The following is a 24505-nucleotide window of genomic DNA, read 5'->3' as shown; positions in this document are numbered from 1 at the left end:
AAAGTAATTTTTTTGTAGAACGCTATATACATTAATCAAGACCTCATACATTAATTAAATAAGACATGGCAATTCCGCCAACAAACAGTACAACAAAACAAACTGTAGAAGGTGTATTTCACCAAAGGCCAAAATAAAAGAAGAAATTAAAAGTCTTCTGTTACTGTCTTGGAATACGATTCCTTTATGAAACCTCTTGTATCACGTTCCTTCAAGAAACCCAAGTGATGAGCTGGTGGGTTCAGACATTTGGTGTTGCTGTTAACATAGTCTAAGAAAGGGAACCAAGTCTCTTCCAAAGATTTATGAAATGTCTCATTTTTTAGCACTTTTGAGCTTGCAACCAATCTTTCCGTTAACAGTACATCCCACAGACGACGCCACCAGTTTTCTATGGAGAAATTACCAATTTTCCAATTTTTAGTAGTTTCAACCTGCAAAAACAAAAACAACCCCAAAAAACCCAATTGGTTTTTTGTTTTATGTTTCAAATTTTGTTAACATTAAAAAGAGGTGAAAGCAATAAAAGCCTTGGACAAGATGTGATAGTCTGTTTCCTAGTTTCTGCGATTATTGAAATAATCTCCAAACAGAATTGTATGACTATGGCACATTCCATCCACATGTGCAAGTACATGCCCTTGTTCCTACAGCCTCTCCAACACTTAGTAGATGCACAGTTAGTGATTCTTACAATTTGGACAGGGGTGAAGTACCATTTGTGGATTAATTCCAAGGTGGACTCCCTAATGGGGGCTGATTTTTTCTTAAAAGGAGGGGTTTTCTGCCAATCTGAGACTTGAATTGTTATGTTCAGGTCTAATTCCCAGCCTCTTTTGTGAGTAAGGCCATTACCATAAATCTCTACAAACCAAGCATAAATTTTAGCTGACAGCCCTTTAACGTGTTGTGATGAGACACACCAGTTCTCAAACATTGTTAGACAGCGTGGGGTCTTACCATTCTTAACTATTTTTTTGTAGGAAGGAGTTCACCTGATGAAGTTGAAACCAGTTAAGGTGGAGAGGTACTATTTTCATCAGGAGTTGCTCCATGCTTCTAGCTTTACCACTGAAGAAGAGGTCTTGCATTATATAAAGTCCTTTACTTTTCCAAATTTTAAAATGACAGATTTTTTCCTGGTTTTCAAAACGTGGATGGAATAGAGAGGGCCTGATAGAAGGTTCTGGGGACAACAAATATTTCCATTTCTTCTACCCCAACAAAGACGTTGGAAGAAAAGTGGTTTTGAACTTTTTGATAATTATAGGTATGTTATAGGGGGAAAAATAGACTCGTTTCTCTACATGACATCATTAATTTCTAGTTTCGTCCATACTGCTTGTGCGTCCCTTATCAATTGGACTACAGTTGCCTCCGCTTTTATGGGAGATCCATTCCAGACCCCCCCCCCCCCGTGAAAACAGAAACCAGCCAATATTCAAGCTCCATTGGCTTGAATGGCAGAGCGCACCATTTTATGTCCCTGTTTGCCCCTCGCACGTAATCGAGGGATGCGGATTTGAAGTCTTCACAAACTGAGACTTTGTATTTGATTTAATCGAAAAGCTGTGAAATAGCACTCTAAATGCAGTATGGCTAAGCCTCCATTATGGGAACGAGAAAATCTGTTATGTTTTGGGAAGCTCGATTTCTCCCCATTAAAAATAAAGGAATTAATTGCACGTTGCCATGCTTTTAAATATGAGGGGAAAGGAGTAAGTGGCAGTGTCTGGAATAGAAACAGCAGTTTGGGCAACAGGAACATTTTGAGAAGAGCAATTCTGCAAAGCAGTGATAGGTTAACGTGCATCCACACTTTTAGTTTTTCTGTTATCCATTTGTTTATTGGTTTATAATTGGGGTACTAACTGAAGTAAATCCTTTGTAACCAGGACCCCCAGGTAAGTGAAACCAGAGGGTTTCAGCTGAAGATTAGTCATCCCTTGCCATCTATGTTGAAGATCTAAAGGGGTATGAAAATATACCATATTTGATTTCTGCAGGTTTATGCAAATTTCTGCATATTTATCAAACTTTCCATGGTTTTATAACTTGGCCAATTTGTGGCTCTAGCCAAAAGGGACAGTTCCCAAAACAAGACACTCCCTCTTCAGTTCAAGTTCATGCAGAAATGTCACATCTGGGGGAGAAAGGATGGGCGGTTACCTTGGAAGACAGCTGTCATCCCTTTGTGAAACATTTCATCCTGTTCTTAAAGAACTGTAAAGCCAGTTTAAACTGGGTGTCTTTCTGTGTTCTAGTCCGGAAGGTATTATATCTTTGCTCCACATTACGCTCCTGCAAATTGCTTGCAGACTCATGGGGTTGGTGATCCACACTTAAATGACTGCAGGAGCCGACCCGTAAAACTCCCAGTCCGTCTATGAAATATTCTGAAAGGAAGTTTTGGAATAGTGGAAGTCAGTTAGGTTACGGAACAAATTAAGACACAGGCCAATTCCTGACAAGGATTTTATTATAATATTACGCTACTTCATTCACTGAATGTTACTGGGCAGGTTGGCTTCAGATCCAATTAGCCTCCGCTCATAACCCCCATTTGTTTCCCCACCACTCCTTCAGGACCTACACAGCAAAAGCACTCTTACAGTTTTTTTAAAAAGTTCTAGGTTTTTCCTTTAAAAGGTCTTCCCTTTTTTTTACTGTAAGCTGTTCAACAGTGGAATAGACTGCCTTGAAGCATGGTGGACTTTCCTTCATTGGAGATCTTTAAACAGACGTGGGATGGCACCGTTCAGGAGTGCTATATGGCAGGAGGTTGGACTCTATGACCCTTGAGGTCCCTTCCAATTCTTAGGATTCTGGCTTAGGATTCTATGGCCCCATTCCCACTTACAGATAAATCAGTGTGCAATCCAAATTGATGGATCCATTAGACAGAGGAGAATGGTTCCCAATACATTTGCCCCGATCACATTTTTCCCCACTACATTTGCCCTGATCAAATTTTCCCTCCAAAATAATCCACCTGTGGTTCCCATTTGCAAACGAATTGATTTAAGATGGTTCAGTTCCAGCTGGATTTGAATCGATTCCGATCCGCATGTGATTCACATTTGTGCAGATTCAAAGCGGAAAAAATCAGCGTCAAAAAGACATGGGTTAAATGGGTCTAGCACATGGCTCCCCTTTCGAAATTGCTTCAGCGATTCAGATTAAGTGGGAACCAGGTTGTTTGAACTGGTTGAAACTGATTCACAATCTGATTTAAAAGGTAGTAGGTATTAGGCCTATGACTATGATGGCAGACATTAGACTGAAATTCCCTAAGTGGATGGTTCTTGAATCATGAAGACTAACAACGGTTTTCAACAACATTCTAATACGAACAACATTCTAGTGCAGCATTCTAATAAAACTGCAGGACATTCAAACATACAGCAGATTGTCTTATGTTCTACTTATTTCCAACAAGTATTAAAATGTCTTTGGCACGTAATAAATCTAGAGATGCCAGTGGTTGGGTATATAGATTTACCTGAGTGAGCCACCCTCAGCAGCTTTGGGTCAAATCCAATAGATCTGGTCTCCTCTGTACGAGCAAGAAAGAAGTTGACCACGCCACTGGCCACCACACAGTGGGGAAAGCCTTCCAAACGGTGGTAGGAGCCAAATCTGAGGTGTAGACAGCTGCTCCCTTCTCCTTCCTCATAAATGAGTTGGAACTTGTAATCATTTCCTTTAACAGAACCACCAACCTACCAATAACACAGACTCTTGTCAGCACTATATCATCCTTTGCTTACCCAGATTTTACAAACACATCACTGAATCTGCTTGCCTGGGTCATTAAATAGACTAAAACTAGTTGTAATCAGCCATATTCTGAGCAAACTTCAGAGTTCACTGGAAGCTTCAATGAATTAAGTAAAGCAGAGATTATCAGCTTTTGGTCTCCTAGACGTTTTGGTTTCATCACCTAGAAATCTTCCCATTGCCCATGCTAGCTGTGGCTTATGGGAAGTAAAGTCCAAAACATCTTAAGCACCACTGCAGTATAGTATCAAGCAACAGTATCTAACAAACACCAAGATCCAGATTAAATGTGATAACATATTTCAACATATCATATGATTTACCCTTTAGCAATTTGCCTTTTGGCATAAAATATGCCAAGGCGACAGTAAGCTGCTGTCACTGCCCTTTCCCTAGCACATGATAAAACAATGTGATGCTAAGCAAGCAGTGGAACCAGATTTGGAGAGATCCAAGGACAAATATCTCTATTAAAGCTGCCATTTTGAGTTGACTGGCTGCATTAAATGAAGATACCTGTGATTAATTGGGTAGCAGATATGTGCACATGCACAGACATGCATTCATGTATATGTATCTTCCTCCTGGTCTAGACAGACATTCACACACTTTATTTATGCGTGCATTTAGGCCCCTGCATCAGGAGACAAAAAGTTCCACCATAGTACCTTGCCACAAACTTTCCTGAACCTTCCCATGTAGTGGCCAGTGGAAAGTAGAGAACAATAGAAAATAATCTGGCTCTGTGACAATAGCAGGACTGCTAGAGAATCCCTAGGAGCTTTGGGAAGATGCTTTAATCAATGTGCATCTGGCTACAGTCACATAGCCAGATGCTTCTCAGTTGTTCTCTGCTCTGTGCTGTGACATGTGGATGCATCACTTAAAATCAAACAAATATGACTTTTATAGAGAACTATTTTAATTATATGCTAATTTATGCATATTTATTTGCTTAACCAACTAAAATGCAAGTCATTTAATTACACCACAGTCTTACAGGTTCTTAATATCCACAAGCCCAATTGAACACAGTATCAGTCTGGTTTCTGATTAAACATGTATCAGACTGCAGCACAAGTATTATTTAATTTGTTGTGGCCTAAATACAGCAGCTTCGGAAGGAAGTTCCTTCTGTTATGAGGTTACAGGACACATGTCATCAGAAACCGCCACTGGTCTCACAGTAGGTTAGAATTCAGATCCATTCAGTTAAGCACAAGTTCTTCTAGGAATATGATAACCATTTTACATTGTCTAAGATCAGGTTGAGCCATAAGAAGAGGACACAATTGTTGGAAGCCAAAGGCATTGAGACATGATCAAATAAGAAATCGAGGGGATAGTGGACACACAGACTGACCCTGTTGTTTTCCTCTTTTCATTTTCTTAGGGCTATCGAATGCTAACTTACCAGTAGGTCTTTTAATTCTTTCTTACCTTTTGAGGTCACCTCCTTCTTCAAAGAAGATAGTTTCTTGGCTCCTTTTGTATAAGGAGAGGGAAACCTTGTGGGATCCCACCTCCAGTATTGCCTGCTAGCCTACCCCTTCTCCTCCATGCTCTGCAGCATTAGCATAACCAAGTATAGCATAATTCTTTTATTTTGCTCCATTTATATCCTTGGATGGGTTTGCTGAGATGATTTGTTGTTCTTGCTATGTGTCATCACATCAACTGAGATTTATTATAACCATATGAATTAGAGAACTTCAAGATATCCTGTAATTCCTAGATCTTGCAGACTCAGGGCTGTGGCTTCCTTTATTTAATCAATCCAGCAGAAGGTCCATGACCTTCTATTACTATAAATACCAAATATTCTTACAATAATAAAACAAGCAAGGACAGTAAGAGTGGTAACTGTCTTAACTTCATACCACATCCAAGTTGCTGTTCTCCAACACAGCCACAAATTCCTCAATTTTGGTATTCTCAGTGAACAAGAAGTCATCATCCACCCAAAGGTAGTATTTAGTTGTGACCTGAGAGATGGCAAGGTTTCTTCCTGCAAACCAACCCTGATGAAACAATTGAAGAAGGAGCATTAGAACACATCAAATCCTCCCAACACTGCACAGATGAAAACTGGGACACATGTGGTCAAACAACATCAGAGTGTGGTCAAGATGACAAAAGTTATTAATGAAAAACACACAAATGAGGAAAGGCTACTGCAGTTTGCTTTTGTCTGAGTCTACAGGGAAGGGCAAACTTCAATCTCTCCTCTCTTTTGCTGAGTTAACTGAGTGCAAACTTCTTGGAACCTTGAACTCAGTTTGCATCAACTGAAGTAAGCTGAGGACAAAGGGAGAAAAGAGGGAGAGGAGAAGAGAGAAACTGGGACATTTTAAAAGTAGCTAGAAAATTGGGAGAATAGAAGACTAATTGGAACTGTCCATGCCAAATCAGGACAATTGTAGGATATGATACACTGAAGCTGTCTCAATGTTGTGTTTCTGTTAAAATTATCTTTCCTTCCTGAACAGAGAAGCAGTTCAGCCACTGATCAGGTACTACACCAGAGGTTAGAACCCAAGGCCCAAATCCAGTTATCAAGCACATATTCACTGAAAGAACAGGTCAACACATAGACTCATAGAATTGTAGAATTGGAAGAGACCGCAAGGGCCATCCAGTCCAACCCCTGCCATGCAGGAACTCTCCATCAAAGCATCCTCAACAGATGGCCATCCAGCCTCTGTTTAAAGACCTCCAAGGAAGGAGACTCCACTACACTCCGAGGGAGTTTGTTCCACTGTCGAACAGCCCTTACTGTCAGGAAGTTCTTCCTAATGTTGAGGTGGAATCTCTTTTCCTGGAGTTTGCATCCATTGCTCTGGGCCCTGTTCTCTGGAGCAGCAGAAAACAAGCTTGTTCCCTCCTCAATATGACATCCTAAAATTCCATGGATTCAGTAATTCTACTAGAATTTAGACCCCAGTCTTTAGAATATTTGTTGTTGTTTTGTGTGTCTTCAAGCCATTTCTGACTTCTGGTGAACCTATTGGAGTTTTCTTGCAACAATTTTTTCAGAAGTTTTTATTTTTCCTTTGCCTTCCTCTGAGGCTGAAAGGCTGTGACTTTTCTAAGATCAACTCATGGGTTTTCATGGCTGAGTGGTGATGTGAATCCTGGTCTCCAGAGTTGGGATCCAATGCTCAAACCACTACAGCAGACTTGTGACTTAAGGCTTTAGGCTGGTAATGTGTAGCTGGATTCCAGATGATGTTGGACTACAGTACTAATAATCACTCACCCCTGTCAATGGTGACTAGAGCTTATGAGAGTAATGGTTCAAGTAAATCTCTGAACAAGGCAAAATAATGCAGTTGTGAATCAAAAACTAGCAGCCCTCTCCCGGTCAAATGCAGTCATCTGAGAGCTTACTATTTGCCATAATTGCCACTGGGAAGTATTCCAGTGGTGAAAGTGCCAGTACAGTGCTGTTGCTTCCTATAGCAGAGGGGCTGAGCCCAAGCTGTTTTTGTGAAAACTCTAAACTAGCTTGGGGAACCTTTGTCCCTTTAGATGTTCACTCTACAATTCCCAGGAGCCTCAGGCAACATAGCTAATGGTAATTGCTGCCTAAAACATCTTCACCCTGAGGCCTAGTGGTGTGGGAGGTAAAGTAATATAACTTGTTCTGGTATTCATCAAAAGCAACAGCCAGCCCTATATAACTATACATTTGGGGTACCTTTGCAAATGGCATGATGAAGTGTTCAACATTAGGCTCTTGAATCTTCTCAGGATGTTCACTGTCATCTGCCACAATTATGGTTATATCTGGATAATACTTCCTGATGCTCTTGATAAGGACCCGCAGCTTGTGGTAGCGGAAAAAAGTTTTAGTTGTGATGGTCACCAAGTTACTGATGTTGTTATCTGAAGCAAAAAGGAGAGGAAGTAAAGGATGAGCATACACAATGAGAGACCATGAGAGACCAAAAGTAGTTTGCATTCAATTCTCAGCCACAGAGGGATGAGGGGGCAGAATTTTGCCCTACCCATTAGGCTTAGGCAAATACAAACTGCTGTAGCCATTTGTGTTGTTCCTCATTAATAACTTTTGCCATACTGGCCACACTCTGATGTTGCTTGGCCATGCGTGCCCCAATTTTCTTCTGTGAAATGTTGGAGGATAGTGATCTGTGTGGTTTTGTTTCCCTGAACTGTATTTGGCAACCTTCTTCTGAAGCTTTAAACACAATGAAGCCCATCAAGCTAGTCATGATCTCTTCTAAGGCTGTTGCAAAGATGTAGTGGGAAAAACGAAAGACATGTATGCCATCTTGAGCTCCCTGGAAGAAAAGTGAGCTATAAATGTACAAAGATATCATGTATTTGTGATTCCAGGAACAAAAATTAGTTCCAAATGGTCTATCCCTGCCCTTTCTTAATTTGTGTGTCAGCTTTGGCATGAAAATCTAGACTCATATTAAGCCAGAGTTTTCCCATTACATCCTTATGGGTCAGTTTACCTTAATGCTAGTTAATAAACTGGGCCTGACAGGCAAACTAACATTTAAGCAAAAGCTTCCAGGTTCAGATGAGAAGAGGGAACTCTGAAACTAACACAAGCCATGAGGATTGAACTGAAACCAGCAGTCAGTATAAAGAGAAGTGACAGAAGACAAGCTGGCTTCAGTACATGTTCCTGAACAAAGTTTTATGAATAATTAGAAAAGACAATACTGCTTGGGAAGATGGAAGGCGATAGAGAGGGAGACCACATGCCAGATGGATATACTCAATCAGAGAGGCCATGGGCCTGAGCCTGCAGCAGCTAAGCAGAATAGTGGAATATAGGAAGTCTTGGAGAAGTCTCATCCACAGGGTTGCCATAAGTTGCAGTTAACAACAAAGATATGATGTGATAGTGAGCTCAAGGTGGCATAAATGGTTCTTTTGTTCCCTACTTTATCCTCACAACAATCTTGTGATGTGTATTGGACCAAAAGAGAGTGACTGGGATGAGATCACCCAGTAAGTTTCATGGCTCAGTGAAGACTTGATTTCCTAGATTTCCCAAGCCTCAATCCAATATGCTAACTGTTATACCACACTAACTTTCTTTGCTTTCATTGGCTTCAGTTCTTCAAATGATGAGTTCTGTTGGCACAGTGTTGCTACCTGAGTATGTACCAAGTCTTACCTGGCCCTGGATCGTACAGCTTAGGCATGCGTGGCTGGCGGATGGTCACTGGAAACCTCACATGGTGAGTTTCCATTACAAAGTTAACTAGAAAACAATGGTAGAGAGATACAAGGTTAGTTAGTAGTCAGTTTCATGGCTATCTTCAGCATTGGCCTTACCATTAGGCAGAGTGATGTGTTTGCCTCAACAGAGAAGTGACTGTAGTTAGATGTTTGGGATGTTGGAAGACAGAGGTGTGAGCCATATCCATGGAGAATGCCACCCCAGAAAAAAAGGTTTCCAATCTAATCAGCTTTTGAACATGGAATTAAAGTTCTGAAGTAAAAATACAATTTGGCACATTTTGCAAATCTATTCAATGCAAGGAAGGGTGAAAATGAGGTCCACTTGATACATTCAGCCCCCAAGGCCTAGGGACACAAAGGGAACTTTTAATGAGCTGAATAACATTTAATGAGGAATTGATTTAAATTTATTTTAGTTGATTTTCACATATGCAGTTAACATTTATATATTAAAAATGTAATAGTCCTTTAAAAACCAGAACAAATCCCCAACCCCAAAAAGTGTTGTTGTTGTTGTTGTTGTTGTTGTGTGCCTTCAGGTCATTTCTGAAGTGTACTACTACATAAGAATCTGGCAATCCTCTGGCAGGAGAGGTTTTTATTCATCGATATAGAGATTTGATACCCTGTTTTGCTGTAAGGTGGCCGATAACAAATCAACAAAATCAACATGACACTTTTTAAAACATCCCACACAAATAAATGCAACCACAAAAACAGAATTACTAAAGAAGTAAGCTAAAAAATCCTAAAAAGGATGTTAAATGCCATTGAAAGTATGAGTTAGTAATGGTACACCTGTCGCCTAGGAGATCACAAAGAGGACACAAGCAGAGCTTGGGCAAATTACAATTTTGGACTACAATTCCCAGAAACTTGCAGCCAAATCCTCAGGGCTTTATTGACAATAAGATGTTATTTTTAATATCTAGTGAAATGAGGAAAGATTGAAGTAACCATGTGTGACAAGACTGTTCAGTTCAATTCTGGTATTTTATTTTCTTTCAAAAAGAAAACAAATCCCTAGCTCTGAATATGTTCAGGGGCAACCTGTTCAAGGTATTTTGTATTTGCCTTTCTAGTTAAAAGACCTTGGAGGTTTAGTAAATGCAAGCAGAACTGACAAATATGAAGTCTTCCCACCCCAAATTTGAAGGTCACATGTTTAATCCAGTTGCTGGAGATCAATCTGCCTTTACTGTTCTACAATCAATTTAAAAAAAATAAATAAATTGCCCAAATGTTTTAAAATGAGACACACAGGACAGTCAATTTTAAAACTGCCAAGACACATGCAAGGATTTTACCAAGAAATAAACCAAGTTCCAAGAGGCTGAGAAGTGACCTTCACCTCCAAAACACAACTTTATATCTTTCCAACAATTAAAAGCAACATGCTAGTAAGTCCCTGCTTAAACTGAGAGCTTGCAATTGCTTTGGACTACATCTCCTAGAATCCCACATCCAACCTGTAACTTTCTCAGGTTGTGCTTTACCTCCTGCAGTAATCTGAATGTCAATTTATGTATATCAGAAATGTACTCAAACATTACAAGAGAAAGAGAATGGCATATCCTTGTAGTCATGCACATCTCTTGGCACAACTATAAGGGTGCTGAACTGTATTAACATGTGTATGTGTGTGCATTCAAGTCACCTGTTGACTTATGGAGTTCCCCTCATTTCATAGGGTTTCCTTAGGCAAGGAATACTCACAGGTGGTTTTATCAACTCCTTTCTGTGAAGTATAGCCTACAGCACCTGATTTTCATTGGGAGTCTCCCATCCAAGTAGTAACCAGGGATGATCCTGATTAGTTTCCACAGATACTTTAAAAGGAATCTGCAAGTGAGCAGATTGAGATGTTTAATGTGGTGTTTGCCAAAATACTCCTCCCACGTGGGCTGTAGAGTTTCAATCAAATCACAGTATGTTGCAGATTTCTTCTACATTGCTATATCAGAGTGTGGGTCAAATTGAAGGGCAAACCCTGGAGCAGAGGGAGGGCTTGTATGGTAGCAGAATCAACTCACCAAAGTCCACTGCGTCAAGTAAATATTCTGTACTAGTGTATGTGACGTGCTTCAAGATGTGATTTAGTAGCTCTACATCAGAAGTGGAGATAGTCAGTTTTTTCTTTCCTCTTCCATGCACTGTGTCATTGGGAACATCAGCAAGTGTGTCTAGAGTACCAAATGATGCCTCTAGGAGCACCTAAAGTTTTTTGAAGAAAGCAAATACAAAAAGTTAGGAGCAAATAAAATTTCCCCCTCTGCCCAGTGGAGTGCAGAAGGTACGGACTATGCAGGGGGTTACACAACTGCTCCTCAAACATCTCTGTTTTGGCAGAAATTGGTTGTGGCATTTGCCTGTGTCCCATTAAAATGTTGAAGAAATTTGTGAGTGTGATAAGGCTCAGCAGAAGGAGAAAGGAGATGCATTGAGGCTGTGTGTATAATATTGTAATTTAAACATATAATTTTATTTTTTCTAGTTGTTTATGTCACAACTGTTACTATGACATTCAGTGATATGTCCTGGTGGCGCAGTGGTTAAATGCCTGTACTGCAGCCATTCACTCAAAACCACAAGGTTGCGAGTTCAAGACCAGCAAAAGGGCCCAAGCTCGATTCAGGATTGCATCCTTCCGTGGTCACTAAAATGAATACCCAGACTGTTGGGGGCAAATTAGCTTACTTGCTAATTAGCTTACTTGCTGTTCACCTCTATGATCTTTGGAATAGTGGTATATAAATAAAACAAATTATTATTATTAATTATGTAGGAATTACAATTTGTGAGTAACATTAGTACAAAAACATTACTAAGGATTCTACAGTGGACCCTTGTTATACGCTGGGGTTTGGTACCAAGATCCCCCGTGTATAACAAAATCCGTGTATGCACAAGTCCCATTAAATATAATGACATAGCAAAAATGGTGTCCCTTATAAAAAATGAAAAATCAAGGTAAATTTATACTTTTTGGAACATTTTCAAACCGTGTATGCTTGAATCCGTGTATAAAAAATCCGTGTATAAGAAGGGCCGACTGTATATGTTGTTGTATGGGAGGAGGTAAATGTGGGGGGGGTGACACCAAGAGTTACTGCACCAGATGACACCAACCCTAACAATGCCACTGCTCCACTTAAACCAAATTAGTTAGAGGTTGGAAAAGTTACTTCTTACAATCTTCGGCAGTTCTCACATTCCACGAGCCAACATGGGACTTGTAGTCCAAGCAAATTACCTACCTTTCTCTTTTACAACATACACATTATTACTCCTTCTCCCTATGATTATTTAATTTTATTTTCCAGACGTTCCAATAAGCTCTAAATATTTCGTAGCCATTTGAGGAAAAAATTACCAGCTTTTTTTTGGCCACTGTTTTGGACTAATCACAAGGTAATGGGGAAAGGAGTCAACAATGGGCCTGAAACCAGCAGACAAGTTACTGCTACTATTTTATTTATACCCGCCTCTCCCAACAGATTGAGGCAGCTTACATAGAAATAATATGGCAGTTCATTTCCTCTTTAGGTGAAATTGTTTTGCAACACTGCTTTTTAACAGTGCTGCCAACATGTCTTTCTTGAAGAAAACATACTGCCACCTATCATATTAAATTTATCATAATGCCATCAGAAATACACTAGATCATTGTGCAACTTCATTCTGAGGGACGTCTGGTGAGAGTACTGATTCAGTCTGTTGTCCAGATGGAAACAAGACATATAAATATTTAAATATACACATAATAAAAATTTAAGGCCCATGCTCTTCCTTCTAATAGTTCTTTCCCTTTAACCTAGACTTGGACTCAATGATTTTTCAAACAGGACAGCATAAAACTGAGGACTGTCCTTTGTAAAGTAGGACCCATGAGTATCCAACTCAAGTTGGGTCAGCTTTGGAAGCCAGTTTTCGACCCTAGGATCATCCTGGAGCTGCACGAATACGTAAAAGAAAAACAAAAAGAAAAAAAAGAAAAAGAAAAAACTATTGGTTTTGAAAACTGGTATATTTTATGGCAATCAACAAAACTGTGTCTTTCTCCTAAGCAAGGCCCATGCAGATGAGAAGGATCTACTCACGAAAAGTCCTCTCTTCCTCTCTCTTTTTAAATTAGAAGACAGAAAAGACTTTCCCTCCCAGGCAGCCCTAAAATATTTTGGGCTGGCCATGAGTGCCAGTTTTGCCTGTGGAACCGTGCCAACATTCAAGAGTAATCCAGCCTTCATAGCCTGAGAATTTAGACTTTTGATAGTTGTGCTCTTCCAGATTTTGCAAGAGAAACCAACCCAACTGCATCACCTCTTTCCTCGCCCTTACAGTATCTACACTTGTAGTTGTACCACATTCCAGTTCAAAAAAATTATAAAACATTACATTACCTTCTGTTTCTCTGCATTTTCTCCATGGAAGCCAAGCCCTTGAACAACAAAAGCAAAGAGAAACTTTTAAGGCTGGGAACAAAAAATTAGCAGAAGACACAATTCCATGTTCTGTTTTCAGACATTTATGCTGCTGCCATCACATAGCACCCTTTTTTGGGTCTGGCGTGGCTGATGGGTGAGTGGTAAATGGACACAACTAACTTTCCTGCCAGACCCGGAAGGCAGCCTCTTCCCACCAGTGCCTGCTGGCATGGGTGGGATGCCACTGCCACCTTGTAGCTTTTTCAGGCAGAGATGCTGAGTCAATGATAAAGATAGATTACTTTCTTTCCCAGCCAGCCAGCAGACCTGCCAGACCCAGAAGGCAGCCCTTTCTCATCAGTGGTTGCTGGTGAGGGTAGACTGTTGCTGCCCCATGGCAGCCTTTTACCCACTCAGCATTCCAACCAGAAGAAGCTGCTGGGTGGCAGCAGCACCCCACCCCCATCATCTTGTTGTTATTGCTGTTGTTTGCCTTCAAGTCGTTTCTGACTTATGGCGACTCTAAGCCAGCAGCCACTGATCATAGAGGCACCCTGCCTGGTGGGTGAGGCCAAGGGGATCTGGAAACCATGCCCTATGAGGAGAAACTTAGGGAGTTGGATATGTTTATCCTGGAAAAAGGAGATGATATGATAGCCCTCTTTAAATAATTGAAGGGGTGTCATATTGAGGATGGAGCAAGCTCCAAAAAATAAGACTTGGAGCAATGGATTCAAATTACAGGAAAAGAGATTCGATCTCAACATTAGGTAGAACTTCCTGACAGTAAGAGTTATTCAACAGTGGAACACATTCCCTCAGAGTGTAGCGGAGTCTCCTTCTTTGGAGGCCATCTGTTGAGAGTGCTTTGATTGTGTCTTTCTTCAGAGGTTGGACTGGATGGCCTTTGTGGTATCTTCCAATTCTATGGAGATTTTTGCATACCTTTTTTACCCGATCTAAGCAGGGCTGGGCACAGGCTTAAATGGGTGAAAACGGATCTTATTGCACACCTCTGTATGCATTGCATACCCAATCCGGATTCCTGGCAGACTTTTCGAAGAACAATACTATCCTGTACACCAGAAAAGTATGCCAGGAGTCTGGATCGGGTTCGCAATGTGGCTGAGTTGGACGTGGAGGCGTGCAATAAGATCCATTTAAGCCTGTGCCCAGCCTGTGCCCGGATCAGGCGAAAAAAGGCATGCAATAATCAACGAGATTCTTGGGATGGATGGAAGCAACTGTTCCAATGGGTCTTCTGATGTTTCACCTGGTGAAGTCTGAACCCTCCACATTCCCTAATTACAAATGTGATACTCAGTAAGGTTGAAGGCCACAGCTCTGAGCCACCAAGACGTGAGCAGGGCAGTTGATGAAAGAGGAACTTAGAGGTCTCTCACTCACCGAATCACCATAAGTCGAGGTCGACTTGGTGGCAATTAACAAGTTAACTTGGGTCAGAGAACCTCTGCCTTACAGAACCAGAAAGTACCATGGTTAGCATGGTTCCCTCACTGTGTAATTTGTCTGATAACTACTCCTCCATTATTAGTTTTTTGTGGGTTTTTTGGGCTATGTGGCCATGTTCTAGAAGAGTTTCTTCCTGACGTTTCACCAGCATCTGTGGCTGGCATCCTCCATTATTGTTGACATACCTGGAATTATAATGGTGTGTAAAGGCATCACCTCAGCTCCTTGAATAGGGTAGCTTAAAGGGATGTTTGGCTGAGCAACAAGGACATCTTTTTTCTCATAGGAATATCTAGGCCAAAGCAACAACAACAGAAAGATGACAGCAGTGAGGCAGATTTGGAAGGAAAAAAAATCTTCAAAAGCCAGATCAAAGGATGGGAGCAAAGGGAGATGAAAACAGAAGCACAGAAAAAGTGCAAACACATATACACATACATACACCCTTACTGACTGCAAATTTGGAACTACAGTCGTCCCTCTGTTTTCATGGGGGATCTGTTCTGGATCCCCCTGCAAAAATGGAAATCCGCTGATATTCAAGCCTGTTGGCTTGAATACCGAATAAAGGTTTTAACTACTGAAGCCTGAGGTTCTGAACTTAGTTCCTTGACAGATATGACAATAATGCTAGGAAAAGCAGAAGGCATAAGCATAAGAAAGAGAGGAAAACCGTATACTACATGTATAGACTTAATCAAGGTGGACAGGGCCCTGAGTCTATCCAACCTGAGCAAAGTTGTGGAGGATAGGGTGTCTTGTAGATATCTCATTTATAGGGTTGCCATAAGTCAAGGTCGACTTGAAGGCAGTTATCAACAACAAAGGTGCCTGAACCATCAGAAAGCAAAGATGCCACTATCTCAGCCACACATGAAAAAAGTTTTGTTTTTTGGAGGCTTTCCGATTTCAGAATTCCAGATAAGAGAGTCTCAACCTGTATCTCATGACCATGGGGTGGCTTTGAATTTTATCCATATGACCCATGAGATCCAATTCCAGGGTATATGTCTGTTCACTAGGGTAGTTTACCTTTTCTGATAATCCTTGAATTCCTTCTCACGTCTTTTTGTGACTGAAGCAAGTTTATCCTTGTCAATATAATCATCCAATTGATACACTGTCAGCTTGCTGCTTTTGGCACACTCACAGTGATTCTTTGGTCCTAACCTAATGAGAAGAGAAGGGGTGAAAGAGAGGAAAATAGGAATTTGTGCAAAGAAATTGTGCAGATTTGTGTAACAACCTGTAAACAGATCATTATTGTGTGCCTTCCAACACCATCAGTTTCTTACAGCAAAAGCAAAGCAAATTTTGGAGTCTTATAGAATAACAATTTTATTATAGCACAACCTAAACTCATGAATGTCTGTTAGACAAAATGAGTTTGTTAGCCTCCAAGATATCTCAGTGTCTTTTGTTAAAAAAATAACAATACAAAAGACATATAATATAAAAGATGCTATAATTGTAGTTTTTCCCCCAAGATGCATAAGCCTGTCCATAAAATACTTTTTAAAAAGCCATATATGAATCATATTTTCTAAATTCTCTTGATCAAAAGAAAATTTTTGAAACATATTGGAAATGATATATTGGTGTAACTCTATTTAAACAAGATCACTAGTTTCATAATCTACCAAGTGTTAATGGCTAGAGTTCTGCACTATCAGTGATTCAAATTCTGTCCAAGAAACTATAAATCAAGGAGGAATAATTGTATAAAATGGTGTGTTCCAAGCAGTGTCAGCCAATAGCAGTTACAAAAAGCTGATTTCTTGCTGTCAGCTCTGACAATGACACTTTCTTATTTAGTGGGCAAAACTGATTTGAAGTACCTCATGTTCACCATTATATTATTAGTATGCAATACACCCATATGACTAGGGACTATGCTGCTTATTTATCAACTTTAACTGCAAGAGAGTAGGCAAGCTGGCACCATCCAAATGTTGTAGACCAGTGCTTTTCAGGTGCTTTTCTGATGAAGGGGACTAGCAATTAATTTTTTCCAATATGCCAGGGACTGGCATCATATTTGTGTCCCCTGGCTACAATTGTTTTTTTCCTCGAAATCTGTCAGGGGCTAGCAATAGTCTGGGGAAATATGACTTTGAATAGCATTTTAAATAGTTTTTTGTGTTTTTTGGGGGGCTACGTGGCCATGTTCTAGAAGAGTTTCTTCCTGACGTTTTGCCAGCATCTGTGGCTGGCATCTTTCTCTGAAGATGCTGGCTAACCGTCAGGAATAAACTCTTCTAGAACATGGCCACATAGCCCCCCAAAAAACACAAAAAATACAGATGCTGGCCATGAAAGCCTTCGACATCACAGCACTTTAAATGTTTTGTTAAAAAAAGTCATGCCCAGGAACACATGAGCATCATTAACTGGACTATGTCTGTAGTCATTTGGTAAATGGGTCTTCTTTTCAGCTTTTCAAATTATGTTGACCCTAATTTAACAACAACAACAACAATATAGAAACAGGAAGGGTGGTGTTGGATCTAGCAGCATCTTCAGGACTTGTAGATTTATTGAAGCATGAGCTTTTGTGGATTCAAATTTTCATATGTACACATACTTCAGAAGCACTGACAGGGTACATATTAAAGCCACAAGCAGCCACAGATATTTAAGCAGTTGCCTGGGGATGGGATCATCAGAATGTCAATTAATGCAGAAAGATACAAATTGTGACACTGACCATAAACCTTGGAAAGGTTGCGTAACATAATACAGGTTTGTCAAGCAGCCAGTCTGTTAGTTCTGACAGCCACGTTAGCGTCCCTCAGTAGTTGATTTTTCATTCTTTTGAAAACTTTTTAATATCAATATTTAACAAGATGAACAAAGTGACTTATAGTTCCTCTTTGAAGCTTTTTACAATTTGTTGGACATTTCAAATGGCTAACTTACTTAACCGAGTCTGTTCCCTGACTATTTAATTTGCAATGCGGTTGTGTGGGAGTGCAACCAGCCCTCCACAAAGCCCAACTCAGATACTTTTGCTATATAAGTGTTACTACTTGATTTACCTGATTTATTGTTTAACTCAGAATTTTAATGAAAATGGTGGAACAGAGTTTGGAAAAAGAAGATTGTAAAATTTGATTGCAAGTGATATTTTTGTTAATTCGATATAAAATAAAGTGATGTGTTGCCCCATGCAAAGAGACATACTTCCCTGCTGTATTTTTAATGTTTGTACTCAATAGCTCTTTAGTCTAATGTATCCAAACTGATTAAAAACACTAGAAAGTCCCAGATTTTGTTCCTATTCTTTCCCATTTTATTTTGGTGATGCATACATGCTTTTAATCAAAATATTAAGTCTGGGACTGTGGTGTACTTTTAATCTTATTCTTTTTTTTAAAAAAAATGTAATGTTTTTAAAAGCAAAACTAGTTTATAAGACTTACCAAATGCCATTATACAAGAACATGGATTTGTATTTCTCTTCTGGCAAAAGCTTAAAGAAAGATGAGGCTTCTGGAGATTCCCATTCTTGTTTGATTTGCTTGCCTTTCCCCTTGTAGATTAAAAGGTAAGTCAGGATGGCCAGACACAATATTGGTCCATAAAAATACTTGTATCTGTAGGAAAGCAGAGCAAATAATCAATCTCCAAGCCAACTCAGTATTGCTTTTTTAATTCAAAGATTCTCTAGATAATTTTTCCCCAATGCGTCAGATATCTCTTTTTTCAGAAAAGACATCCATTAACTAACCAGCAGAGTAAACAGTTGAATATAACTGTGGAATACAAGTCAGCTTTACATCTTAAAGGTAAACCTTCTCAGCCTTAGAGCTGCCCCTGAAAATAAGAAGGGGCAGTTTTTAAAATATTAAATCACTTATCAAGGAAATATTGCAAAGCAGAAAGCTGTAAAGTCACATGAGTCAATATGTACTTTTCACTTGTTCATGACAATGAGGTTTATCACACAGAGATTTTTAGAGCTTTTGCAGCTCAGATCCGGGGGACTGTGGGTCCAACGATGCGAAGTCACGTCATAATGTGAATGTGTTTTCAGACGCGATTCCTTTCTATGGGAGCTCCTTCCGTGGGGCTTCCACAGTGAATCCAAAGTAATTCCTCATTTTGATGAATTCCAGAAAAAAGGGAATTCACAGAATTCGCATTCAAGCTCATTTCGATTTCACTTCGAATTGGTCTGGTGTGGAAGATCACTCTGATGTCGTCGCCCTTGGCCCCCTGTGGACTGCTCCTTCATCCCCCTCTTCCTCCTTCATCCCATTTCCTCCTCTCTGCCACCCTGCCACCCTCCTTCAACCTGCCGCCCATCCCATCATCCCCTGCCTCCTCCTAGACCCCGATCTGCTCCCCTCCTTCAACCTGCCACCCATTCCGTCATCCCCTGCCGCCTCCTTCACCTCGATGAAAGATGATAGCTAAGGAGGGGGCAGGAAAGGATGACAGTGTCCAGAGCCCCAGTGAGCATGTGCAAGGGTGCCAATTCGAATTGTTGAACCCTCAAATTATGTCCTGGTGTGGTAATACAATGTGCACTCACTCCGCTTTGCTTGAATCCGCATCACGTGACTTGCTTGGAATCGAACTGACTCCACTTCCCCCTCCATTTGTAAGGGCAACCAGGTGTGGTAAAACATCACGTTTTAACGTGAATTCGCATTGCTAGACAGGAGTGACTCCGGATCTGGTGTGAAAAAACATGATGTTTCGCATTGCTAGAACAGGAGTGACTGCGGATCTGAGCTGCAAACCCCCCATGTGTGATAAGGGCCACAGCTTTAAAGAGGCAAAATACAAATTTGCACCAGTCTGAAGTTTGCCAAGCACATCCTGATTCTTAAATTTCAGAACAGTGCCAAATTTCACGTTTGGAATTCAACTCCATGGTGATTTTTAATTAACAGAACAATGCACCTTTCAAAATAAAATAAAACTGAAGCTTTATTGTTAAAACCAAAGTTAGATAGATACCCACCAACACAGGTCTAATGTGTACAGTAGTAGAGAATTAATAAAATTTGACATCACTTTAACTGCTATAGCATTTACGTTTACATTTCTGATTATAAGATTTTGTGAAAAGAAATGGACTAAACAAGCCGTCAAAACGGTAATAATCAGTAATGAGCCTTTAAAAAAAATTCTAACTATAGAAAAATAATGTTAACTTTACATGAAATACTTGAAGAGAAACAAATAGAAAAAAAGGAAAACCTCCAAAAAACTATAAAATTGAAGAAAAGAAGACAAGATAAAAGTGACTTCTAATCTTCTTCTCAGTACCTCTCTCACTTATACAATAAATCATCAACCTCCTTTCTGTAACCTATGTTGTTGTGAGCCTTCAGGTTGTTTCCAATGTAAGGCGACCGTATCACGGGATTTTCTTTGGTAGGTTTCTTCAGAAGGGATTTACCATTGCCATCATCTGAGGCTGAGAATGTGTGACTTGCCCAAGGTCACCTAGTGGGTTTTCATGGCCAAGTGGGGATTTGAACCCTGGTCTCCAGAGTCATAATGCAATGCAGAAACCACTATACTACACTGGCTCTCTTTAACCTGTACTTATTAGTACAGTCGTCTCTCCCGATTCGCGGTCTTGCCATTTGAGTCCCTTGGTCTTTCGTAGATGGCAAGCTGGGAGGGACATAATGGTGCATGCACAGGAGCATGCCCCCACTGTAATCAATGAGGCTCCAATATTACCGGAATGGGTCCCCCACAAATCAGGACAACTGTAATCTGGTTCAATGCTTATACAAAACATATATATGCTACCTATAGAAATTCTCTCAATAAAATTCTAGCAAATATTAATACATATTGATAATCTCTATCACTTACTGCTATCAATCATCGCTTAATTCAATCAAAACCCGACTAATTTTGTAAATCTTCTATTAATCTAAACAAATTACCTCCCCTAACTCCTTTAAATATACCTTTTGTAACCATTAGTGCTCCATGTAATATGCTAGGATCCTGCTTTGCTGAAAAACGAATCCCTTTCATATCTTTGTACTTGAATCTAATTACCTATTCACTTACCTATTTTTATCTACTTATATACTGTACTCTAGTTATAAGTTTGCATGTAGGCATTTCCTTGCTAATGGTAACAAAAGATGAATATATCTGTTTATCAAATAAACACCTCACAGCTGTATTCCACATATGAAATGTGACAATGTTCTGAAATTCAGAAGTCTGCATGGCAAACATCAAATTAGCATAATTTTTGTGTTGATCAGAATGATCTTTAAACAAGGCTTCCCCACAATGATTCCTTCAAATGTTTTAGATTTTAACCCCATCACATCAGCTAGTACTACGTCAATACCTGACATCAGGTACTACTACATCAGTACCTGATGTTGAAATTGCCAGGTACTGTACTCAGAAAGAGCTGGAGTACATTAAGTCAAGGAAGACTGCTTTAAACTTTAAAATGTGCCAAAGAAGTCTAATTTTTATTAGTTTACTTATTATTTCTATGTCATGACTTGTCTCAAGATGATGTACATGGTGATCTTCATCCCTGTTTTATTCACATAACAACTCTGTGAGGTAGGTTAGGATGGGCTAAGTTAAAAGGCAGCAACTGGCCCAAAGTCATCCAATGAGTTTCAGAGCAGAGTGAGGATTTGAACCTTGGTCCTAGCCTGACACTACTTACAACTGTCCTACATTTGCGCTGGGGATTTAGGCTTCTGGATAACCATTGAGAAAAGTTACATTCACAATCAATAATAAATCATCACGTTCTCTAGAATGGTGTGAGAGTTGCTTTTTCACCTCTGACACAAACCAGCGTTCCCAGGCAACACTCATTCGATATCTGATGTTGCATACAATTACACACAAATACTTCTCTCCATAGTACAAAGTTTATATCAAGGAATTGAAGCCTTGATCTTTATCTACTACTACCTCCTAATTGTTCTGCAATATCAGCAACACAATGGCCCACATTCCAGCCTAATTATACTTAAGTTAAAAAAGGGGCCTAAAACCTCTAAAGACAACAGATCCTGTCTGATCTTGGAAGCTAAGTAGGGTCAGCTTTGGTTAATAGTTGGATGGGTGACCATCAATGAATACTAGGTAGTATAAGGTATTTTTTGCAGGAAGAAACTGGCAAAACCACCTCTGAGGAGTCCTTGGCTACGAAGACTCTATGAAATTCGTGGGGCCGCCATGAAGACATACAAACAAAAGTTAAGGAAGCTTAGCATAATCACAAGAGTGGTTTTGAGAGCAAAATGACAGAGAAGTACATTCATTTTTAGAATTCAGCAGTTCAAAGTGTCCTACTTATTCAGATTTGACACTGTGTTCCTAAGACCTGGTTCTGGATGATGGATCTCAAGGTTCTGGCAAGAAAACAAAAGCAGCTCCCACAAATCGGAAGCCTTTTCACTCCACTTGCTCTATATACACACAGAAAACTTGAACATGCTCAAATGCAAATAAATAATTTCCAATCTTCTCTAGAGATACCTGTGCATAAGGAACAAAATAAGCATCCAGATTCTTCACCAATAACAACTAACAGCAAGCATGCTTGTCACTGTTTAAAATAAAAGTGGCACAACGGCAAGTGAAGGGGGTTAAAAGCCAGTAGCTTATATCTTGAATGGACACTCATATAAAAAGCATATGGTGGCAGGGTTTGATGATGATGATGATGATGATGATGATTAAAAAAACTAATCCTCTTAATTGGAAAATCAGGGCAATTTAAAGTTTTATCCTAACCTTTTCCAGAGGCTACTAGTTGATTACTACGCTTCTCTTTCTGTTCATCTGTAAGTGCAAGAGAGAACCAGAATGGGGTAAGTAGAGGCTATGTGTTTGGCTAAGCTTCTGAGAGACCAGAGTTCTAATCTTGACTCAGCCACAAGGTGATCTTGGGCAAGACACACTTTCTCAGCTTAAGAGGAAGGCAATGGCAAACCGCCTCCAAACAAACCTTGCATAGAAAACACTATGCTAAGGTCACAATAGGTTGGAGTGTACTTGGAAGCACATGATGATGATGATGATGACGACGACTATTATTATTATTATTAGTAGTAGTAGTAGTAATGGTGGTAGTGGTAATAGTTGTGCAGGGAAATCACCAACAAATTACAATAAGAGGAAACGACAGCCAAAAAAAGACAAGAGCAAAGTTGGGCTGTAATAGGAAAGTATCCCTTCAGATCACTGTTCCCATCTCTGGGCACATTATGCTAGATATACAAAAAGTGTTTTACTTTGTTGTGGTATCCCAGTGCTCTCAGCCTCAGACGAAGGCAAGGGCAAACCTCCTCTGAAGAAATCTTGCCAAGAAAACCCCATGATAGGGTCTCCATTAGTTGGAAACGACTTGAAGGCACACAGCAACACAGCAACACCAACAACAATAGTGTGGTACAAAAAAAACAAAAACAAACCACCCCTAGGCAGATCACAGAGAAAAACTAGAAATATTCCAACCCATTACTTTTTTGTCTTTTTTTAATGCAGTATTTTTATACAATATTTTCTAGGATCCAAGCCACTAGCACAAGAAAGTCAAGAGCTACTTACTTCCATAATGTCTGGAATATCTTAGCGTGCCCTTTCTCCATCCCTGAGAAGCCTCCAACTGAGCAGTTATGTCCCAAGCCAGAGCAAACACTAGGTAAAATTAGGTGTAACTAGATTTTAAGCTCCATCCCTGCATTAGGAGCTGAAAGGCAGTAACTCCACCTTCACCCTCAGGATACAGCCAATAGTACTGCCACAGGTATTACAAATGATTTCTTTGGTCTGATTCACATTTCTTAGGCCAGACTTACTGGTCTGACTAGTTTGTACATACATACCATGACTGAAAGAGAGATACAGAATCTAGAAGGTCCCCAAATTGGCAGAAGGTTGCGTCTAGGATGCTGGATATTATGGGCAAATCCCGACCTTTGTACACAAAAGCCCATCAAAAGGAGTCTGCTAATGATTTAACCAAAACGCTCTGGAATCTACCCAACACATTGTTACCATTTAAGGGATTGTGACATCTTGAACAGAAACATTCTGGAAAGTTAACATACGATGGGAGGGTCTGACAGTAAGAAGCACATAGAAGGAAACAAGAGTCATGCTCATGAAAGGAACATGGGAGACAGATTGGCTCTGATAGACCTGTTTGATTAGTAGCAGGAATACGATGTTCCCAAATATTACCATTCATCACAATAATTGGTCTAGGCACACCCAACCAAATACCCTGCTGCCTAAGGCAAAATGGTGCTTTCTAGTATATGCACAGAACAGCAGTTCAATGTTTAACCCTTAAAACAAAACAACATCTTCCATTACATGTGAGGGTAGCAGATTAATTAAGTGGGTAAAAGGCAGGATGTCTGGAGCATACCAATCTGCCTTTTAGATATTTTGGAATTTTCTTGTTGTTGTTGTCGGCCGCCCTCAAACTGACCCCGATTCATAGCAACCCTGTGGATGGGACATGTCCAAGCTCCCCTGTCATCCACTGCTCTGCTTAGGTCTTGCAAATTCATACTTTTGACTTCCTTAATTGAATCGATCCACCTAGCCTGCCGCTTCCCTCTCTTTCTACT

The 24505-nt window shown here is 40.0% G+C and overlaps 1 protein-coding gene across 1 annotated transcript; it reads right to left on the bottom strand.

Annotated features, from left to right (window-relative positions):
• Positions 1-97: 97 nt before the first annotated feature.
• B4GALNT2 (beta-1,4-N-acetyl-galactosaminyltransferase 2 (SID blood group)) lies at positions 98-24505 on the bottom strand. Its single transcript, XM_089531699.1, has 12 exons — positions 23475-24505; positions 18326-18499; positions 15936-16073; positions 15089-15195; positions 13407-13444; positions 11040-11220; positions 8939-9025; positions 7481-7668; positions 5661-5801; positions 3503-3722; positions 2170-2396; positions 98-434 (listed from the first exon to the last, which is right to left on the bottom strand). Exons 1-11 carry the CDS (start codon positions 23513-23515, stop codon positions 2185-2187), a joined length of 1527 nt encoding a protein of 508 aa, XP_089387825.1. The 5' UTR covers positions 23516-24505; the 3' UTR covers positions 98-434; positions 2170-2184.

Source organism: Sceloporus occidentalis, unplaced genomic scaffold, assembly GCF_023333645.1.
Source record: "Sceloporus occidentalis isolate IW3139 unplaced genomic scaffold, rSceOcc1.0.p SCAF_7, whole genome shotgun sequence".
In the NCBI taxonomy this organism is placed as follows: Eukaryota; Metazoa; Chordata; class Lepidosauria; order Squamata; family Phrynosomatidae; genus Sceloporus; species Sceloporus occidentalis.
The sequence above is the reverse complement of the archived record's forward strand: the minus strand, read 5'-3'. Positions and strand labels throughout refer to the sequence as shown.

Coding starts and splice junctions, on each gene's coding strand:
- B4GALNT2 (XM_089531699.1), bottom strand. CDS start 23,515: ATGGAGAAAGGGCACGCTAAGATATTCCAGACATTATGGAA. Junction 15,196..15,935: donor TTCAAGGATTATCAGAAAAG/GTAAACTACCCT, acceptor GCTTTGGCCTAG/ATATTCCTATGAGAAAAAAG. Junction 5,802..7,480: donor TCATCATGCCATTTGCAAAG/GTACCCCAAATG, acceptor TTGTTTCATCAG/GGTTGGTTTGCAGGAAGAAA.